The sequence below is a fragment of the Lontra canadensis genome, unplaced genomic scaffold, assembly GCF_010015895.1.
Source record: "Lontra canadensis isolate GAN:19392208 unplaced genomic scaffold, GSC_riverotter_1.0 scaffold230, whole genome shotgun sequence".
Lineage (NCBI taxonomy): Eukaryota > Metazoa > Chordata > Mammalia > Carnivora > Mustelidae > Lontra > Lontra canadensis.
This window is the reverse complement of record NW_022631224.1, coordinates 579,709-587,468: the sequence shown is the minus strand read 5'-3', so window position 1 is coordinate 587,468 and position 7,760 is coordinate 579,709. Positions and strand designations below refer to the sequence as shown.

Below are 7,760 nucleotides of genomic sequence, written 5' to 3'. Positions count from 1 at the left end.
GCATATTGAGCAGATCTGGTTGAGCCCATCTTGGTATTCTCAGCACTTTGTTCCTCTCTCTGCTGTGGCAAGCATCATGGATTATTATATTGGGTTATTGATGGGTTTGTCCTCCAATCCTCCCTTCTCTGCCCCCCGCAACTAGACTTTAAACTTCTTCATGGAGAGACTTAATTTTCATTCCTCTTTCTGTTACCCACATACCCATACTTTACATACAGCTGGCACTCAGTACGGTTTTGTTGCCGTGTTCTAAATTGACATGGACTTGAACTGCAGCGTGAGGCACTGAAAATTCTCTGATGAAGAGGGAAAGCTCAGGGGATTCTTCGCTGGATACTTTCCAGTGGGGAAAAGGTTTATCAGGGAAGACTCACCCAGGATGCCAGGAGTTGGAAGAAAAAAAAAAAAGAACTCCCAGATGACCTGGTCATTTCAAGGAGCCTGTAATGCAACCCAGAGTCATCACAAAAAGAAACAAACAAACAAGGAATATCCCATTTTCATGTTCTCTGGGGGAGCCATTCTCTGGTAAGGAAGCTACAGAGGAACCCCTTCTTGGAACCTTAGAATTCAGGTTCCCCTGCCCATGTGTCCCTCAGAGAAGTGTGTTTATGTCCCTTTTTCTGTCCCTCTCCCTCACAACCCCCCCCCCAGCATTCCAGCCCAGGGCAGGGGGAGGCCAGCAGACACAAAGCTCTCTGTGTATGGGGTGGTATGTGTCCCCCCCACCCCTCCACCCAGAGGACACAATGCCCCTTCTGCTCCCTGTGCTCTGCCCCCCTCCCCACCACCTCTCGAGTGCACATGCCAGGCTGCAATTGGTTACTGGCTCAGGACAGCCCCCTCATACTGGGGCTCCAGGGGATTTTAAGCGGATTCCAGGAACCCCCCGCTCAGTTCCCTGTCCCCCACTCTCCCAACCCCGCAGACGCTCCGGGCCCTAGCCCCTGGCCCAGCTATGGCTCCTGGGGCTCCCTCGTCCAGCCCCAGTCCTATCCTGGCTGCGCTGCTCTTCTCCTCTTTGGGTAAGTGGAGCCGCCCCAGTCTGGGTGCCCTGGGGCTCAGGATGCCTCTCAGCAACCTTGTCACTGCCTTTGCTGCAGTCCCCCCTGCAACCGAAGAGTGAGCAGGAGCAGGAAGGTGATATTATATTCAGAGGGAAAAAATATATATGTATATAGTTTGGAGGGAGGCAATAAAGGTATTCTGTGAAGGGAGAAGATAAAGAGTGTAGAGAATTTCCCTGAGGTGGACCTGGCTAGACCCAGGCTGGAAAGCAGTAACCTGGCCCCAGAGCCATGTTGGGGGCCTGGTGGGAAGCAGTGTCATTGTGTGGTAGGGAACAGGGTCGGACACCCAGTTCTGGTCCCTATGCATTCCCTAGTAGTGTTCGAGGGGCTTAACTTTGGTTTCCCTCAAGAGAAAAGTCAGGGAATGTGATCTAAGGAAGGAGCTCAAGGTTTGTGGTCCCAACTCCTCCAATCCTTTGTCTGTGGGTGCCTCAGTTTCTCCCCTTGGATCCGTTGTCCATTATGTGGGTGAGTGGAGTAGAAGGGAGAGTCTATGAGATTCTAAGATCTTCTCCATCTAAAGTGGTCTTCCTTCATGAGTTGACCAACCCCTTTCTTATCCCATGGCAGATGTTGGGTGAGCGAGGGGAAGTCAAAGTAGGGTTATTTGAGTGGATGTTTCCCTTCTCCAAACTGCCCCAAATCCTAGTCCAATAGATGAGCAGTAGACAAATTGGGGGCGAAGGAGAACTGCTCAGAATAGCCAAGGTTCTCTGTTGTCAGCTCTTGGGGTCCTAAACCCAGAACCCATACTCTTCTGGGTGTTGTACCAGACTACTCTGGGACATCCAGAGAAAATGTTAAAGATAGGGAGTTGAGAAGGTCATAGCGAGGGAAATGGTGAGAGGGAGTCTTGGAGAATAAGGAACAGAGTTCTGTCCCAGAACATGTCCACCCGTAGAACCATTGAACAGAACTGAAGGGCAGTGGTTGATGTTAGAACAGGAGGAATAGAACTTAGAGCCAATGAATAATCTTTTTTGTTGCATTTGGGTTTCCCAAGAGAATGCTAAGGAGTGAGTCACTGATATTGCATGCTGAGGTGGGAGATTTGAGACTATGGAGAAGGAGTGGGGGGGTTAACGGGTAGGGGGGTGCCATAAGCCCCCAACATTGTTCAGACAATGAGTCTCTGTTTGTTTGGTTGCTTCCTCCTCCTCCCATAGAACAAAAGGGTCTACAGTTGCCCCCACCCAGGGCCAGCCCACACACATAATCTCCCTGGAATGGCCTTCCTTGTGTGGGTGAGTCTTGGGAGAGGCACTGGGCCAGAATGGCCAAGAGGAGAGTGAGGAGGGTCAAACCACAGACAGCTCACACGCAGAGTCATCTGAGCTCTGGACTCAGGGATCTTCCTTTGTATCCAGCTTCCCCTGGGAGGGTTACAAGATCCTTCCCTCCCTGACCTCCCTGTCAATGGCAAGCTGTATGGCAACCAGGGATTCAGCAGTGAGGACAGTTGACCCAGGGAAAAACATTCTTTAGTTATTTCTTTTTTTTTTTTTTTGGTAAGAAATTTGAGTTTGTGGTGCTGTGGAATACTATACAGCTGTTAAAAATAAGATTGATCCATATGATTTAACATGGGAAGCTCAGATAGATAGATAGATAGATAGATGATAGATTATAGATAGATAGATTATATATATATATATATATATATATTCTTAAGTGAAAAAAACCAAGTAGAATATGATGCAATGTATGTCAAAAGAAAAGAAAGTTCCATAAAACAAAACTATTTCACATAAGCACATGTACTTCTTGAGTTTGTTGAGTTTATATTGCCTTTGATACATAGAAAGAGGTTCCACACTAAACTGATTAACAGAGGTCATACATGAGATGGACTACAGGAAAGGAATTGGTTGGGTGTGTGTGTTAAGAGGAACTCTAGCGGTATCTCTGCAGTTTGAATAGTTTATAGAAAGAATGCAAAATGTATTACTGTATAACTTCTGATACATTTTATTTTTATTTTTTTTAACTTACAATAAATTTTAAAAACCTTAAAGCCTACAACTAAGGGGTAACTTAAGAGTTAAATACTGACCCAAAAAAAGTGAGACATGGAGACAGAATCCAACTTCTGGAAGTCCTCAAGAGAGTTCTGTTACTGTTGATTTCATTTTTTTTTTTTTTAATAAACATGCTAAAGAGCTTGAACCAACAAAGTGTTTCCACCCAACTCTTCAGTCAGCCTGGAGAGATTTGGGCTTGAGAGTAGATCACAGCTGCCCAGCTTTGCTATGGCCTCTGACTCAGCCCTTGACTTCCTACTGGTCTCACTTCCTCTATATGCCTCGTTGGGCACACCTGTGCATCTGATTCGCCTCTCTGCCTACAGTGCTCCCCCTGGCCCAGGCCATTGTGGTTTACACGGACAGGGAGGTCCACGGTGCGGTGGGCTCCCGGGTGACACTGTACTGCTCCTTCTGGTCCAGCGAGTGGGTCTCAGATGACATCTCCTTTACGTGGCGCTACCAGCCTGAGGGGGGGCGTGACGCCATCTCGGTGAGTGCCTGGGGGAGTCTGGGTTTGAATAATGAAAGGGTGGCTTCAAAGAACAGTAGAAAAGAGTACTTGGGCAAAGGAGGGGAACTCCTTTATGAGCTATAACCCTAACTTTGGCAAGGCAAGCAGCAATCTGACTAGAGCCTATCTACACTGTCTCCCCCACCCCAGCTACCCTCTCCAGCCCGGGATCCCTTACCCTAAGGCTAGACTCACGTACTTGCCCTCATTCCTCATAGATCTTCCACTATGCAAAAGGACAACCCTACATTGACGAGGTGGGGACCTTCAAAGAGCGCATCCAGTGGGTAGGGGACCCTCGCTGGAAGGACGGCTCTATTGTCATACACAACCTGGACTATAGTGACAATGGCACCTTCACTTGCGACGTCAAAAACCCACCAGACATAGTGGGCAAGACTTCTCAGGTCACACTCTACGTCTTTGAAAAAGGTGTGAGAAGGTCTGGGAATGCGCGGTGGGGTGGGTATGGGGGAGGACTGATGGGCTGCGGGAAGAGGCAAAATGCCTGGCCATGGCCCTTCAGGCTCTGGGAGGGTAGGCTGATGGCAGCCTTGGCTGAGAGCTGCACATGCTGCCAGCAGGGGCAGGTGTGGGGCTAAGACCCAAAGGGGCAGGACCCTGCTCACTCCGGTCCTTCTTTTTCCTCCCGTCCTAGTGCCAACCAGGTACGGGGTAGTACTGGGAGCCGTGATCGGGGGTGTCATAGGGGTGGTGCTGTTGCTGCTGCTGCTTTTCTACCTGATTCGGTACTGCTGGCTGCGCAGACAGGCGGCCCTGCAGCGGAGGCTCAGGTAAGAGCAGCCCGCCAACCCTCCCTCTAACCGCACTGTGGCCCATCTGGGCAGACACTCCAGTGAGGGTGCGGGGGGCTGGGAGCCAAGGCGAAGAGGAAGGTGGAGCTGCTCTGGAGGGGGCTACGGCCTGCAGGGGGCCAACCGACGCAACCCCTTTCCCTGCAGCGCCATGGAGAAGGGGAAATTGCATAAGGCCGGGAAGGACTCCTCCAAGCGCGGCCGGCAGGTGAGTGGGACTTGGGGTCGGCGGGAGCTGGGGCTCGGGGGGCGCGGGGGCGGGGCAGCAGGGAGGGCCGGGGTGGGGAGTCACGCCCCATCGGACCTTGCCAGTGACCCACTGACTTGCGCCCCTCCCTGCAGACGCCGGTGCTGTACGCCATGCTTGACCACAGCAGAAGCACCAAAGCGGCCAGTGAAAAGAAAGCCAAGGGGCTGGGGGAGTCTCGCAAGGATAAGAAATAGCGGTTAGCGGGCCGGGCGGGGGGTCGGGGGGCAGGGGCGGAGCCCACCAAAGGCCCTCAGGTGGTGGTCATTGAGATGGAGCTACGGAAGGATGAGCAGAGCTCGGAACTCCGGCCTGCGGTCAAGTCCCCCAGCAGAACCAGCCTCAAGAACGCCCTCAAGAACATGATGGGCCTGGACTCGGACAAGTGACCACCCCTCCCCCGGGCCCTGCCAGAGCAGGGGGACCTAGGCTCCTCTTAGCCCCCGTCTAGGTGCTTTCCTCCTTAGCTCCCCAGCCCCGCCCTGCCCTTAGCATGCTTTGAGATGTAAGTTTCATTCCAAAGTTCACCCCCACGCACCTCCTACTTTCCCCACCTTCCTTCCCTGGCTTGCTGGGAGCCCAGGGCCCGACCCTACCCTTCACCGGCCCCAAGGACTGTGTGTTTGGTGCCTGTCCCTCCGGCACCGAGAAGAAAGGGACCTTGACACCCCGTGCCTCAAACCCCAGGCCACCTGGCCTTTCCATCCCTTGCAATGCCCCGGCGTGTCCCTCGTGCTTTTCTTTCTGACCCTCCGTCCCCTCCATCAGGTGGCCCAGCTCCATACTGTGCTCCTCCCAGCTAACACCCAGACCACCCAGACCGGACTCTCCTTCAGGGTTTATTTAGGTTATTAGTTATTTTTTATTTTTTAATCCATTCTTTTTTGTTTGTTTGCCTGTGCCCTCCCCCATGACTGAGTACCAATGACGTCATGTGGTTTTTGCAATTCCCCACTCCCCCATTAAATCCTTAATGGAGAGCCTGCCGAGCAGAGGGGCCCCTGACGCTCAGTCCTCAACTACAGGGTTGGTGCCCCTGACCGCTTTGGAGCACTGTTCCGGACTCAAGGTCGTGGGGAAGGAGAGACAGAGAGAGGGAAAGAATCCTCATGGGCCAAGGGATTGAGGAGGGGCCCACTGAGCCTTAGGAATGGCTTTTAAACAACCAAAGAGAAAGGAGAAACAAATGGGAAATGGTGGGGGGGAGGGGAGAGGCTGCACTCCCAGCCATAGGGGATTGTTAGGATTTTTCTACATTCTGTATATTTCTTCTCAAACCCCCAGTGTCCTTAAATGTTTAATAAACACTGACATTTCCAGAAGTTCTGCCTCCGTCTCCAGTTTCCTCATTCTCCTGGGAATATCCCTGTCCCTTATCCCATCCCCAACCTCCTACCTTCTCTCATCCCTTCCCTCTCCCACTCCTCTTCCTCATCTACTGGTTTCAGTTAAGAATTTGGCTTTATGGTATGCACTTCCATAGGAGAGTGGAAAGAACTCGGAAATCAGCTGAGAAGACATATTCCACAAATTCGTGCTAAACTGTGTGTCAGGCTCTGCATTTACATGGCTAAAACACAGGCTCCCTCTTTCCCAGGATCTAAATTTTTTTTTAAAGATTTTATTTATTTGACAGAGAGAGAGACAGTGAGAGAGGGAACACAAGCAGGGGGAGTGGGAAGAGGGAGAAGCAGGCTTTCCGCAGAGCAAGGAGCCTGATGCAGGTCTCTATCCCAGGACTCTGGGATCATGACCTGAGCACTTGATCCCAGGACACTGGGATCATGACCTGAGCTGAAGGCAGCTGCTTAACAACCAACTGAGCCACCCAGGCGCCCCTGGGATCTGAATTTTGAAAATAGGTCAGCCACTCACTAGCCATGGCTAGTTATTTGACTTTGGTAAGGCTGTTTCTGCATTTGTAAACTCAGATAACTGCCCTTCTTAATTCCAGGATTTTTATGAGAACCACACAAGATCCTGCATACTGAAACTTGGTAAACTATACATTGATGTGTGATGAAGATATTAGGGATCAGTCCTTTAGAATGTTTCTACAACCTGCCTAAAGTATTACACTTTACAAACTAGCATAAATTCCAGCCCTACAACACGCACACATACAACTTTACTTTGGTCACTATCTGAACCATGCTATTAATACCTCTATCTAGTTTGTTGGTATGCTATTTTAGGCACACTATTAATATCCTGGAATACTTAGATGATTGTGGAAAGACATATATACATATCATTTTCCCTGGGGGGCAAGAGGGCAGGTCACTGATGGCAAAACAAAACCCAAAAAAAACCTCCTACAAGTCATCTCTTCACCTTGTTAAGAGGTTAAAGATAAGATTTTATTTTTTAAGAGATTTTATTTATTAACCTGAGAGAGAGAGTGAGAGAGAGAGAGAGACAGAGAGAGATCACAAGTAGTGGGGAGGGGCGGAGGGAGAAGCAGACCCCTGTCAAACAGGGAGCCAAATGCAGGACTGATCCCAAAAAGGACCTCTGCTGAAGGCAGGCACTTAACCAACTGAGCCACCAGGAACCCTAAAGATAAGATTTAAACACCAGCTTTGCCAAAGACCAGAGTGCTTTCATTTACTTCAAGGGGCATCTTCCACTTTTAAAAAAAGAAATATTAACCCAAATTCATTTTAATATAAAGGCTAATAGATTCCACTGCATAAATGCGAATCAAAACTACAACGAGGGGTGCCTGGGTGGCTCAGTGGGTTGAGCCTCTGCCTTTGGCCCAGGTCATGATCCCGGGGACCTGGGATTGAGCCCCGCATCGGGTTCTCTGCTCACCGGGGAGCCTGCTTCCACCTCTCTCTCTCTGCCTGCCTCTCTGCCTACTTGTGATCTCTGCCTATCATATAAATAAATAAATAAATAAATAAATAAAATCAATCTTAAAAAAAAACCCTACAATGAGAGGGGCACCTGGGTGACTTAGTCGTTAAGCATCTGCCTTCGGCTCAGGTCATGATCCCAGGGTCCTGGGATTGAGCCCCACACTGAGCTCCCTGATCAGCGGGAAACCTGTTTCTCCCACTCCCCCTGCTTGTGTTCCCTCTCTCA

At 50.2% G+C, this 7,760-nt stretch overlaps 1 protein-coding gene across 1 annotated transcript; it reads left to right on the top strand.

Annotated features, from left to right (window-relative positions):
* Positions 1–897: 897 nt before the first annotated feature.
* Positions 898–5,992, top strand: MPZ (myelin protein zero). The gene is given in 6 exon segments (XM_032849513.1): positions 898–1,028; positions 3,421–3,587; positions 3,827–4,040; positions 4,267–4,402; positions 4,571–4,631; positions 4,766–5,992. Coding segments are annotated over 6 exon segments (939 nt in total). The 5' UTR covers positions 898–961; the 3' UTR covers positions 5,060–5,992.
* The last annotated feature ends 1,768 nt before the right edge of the window (positions 5,993–7,760 follow it).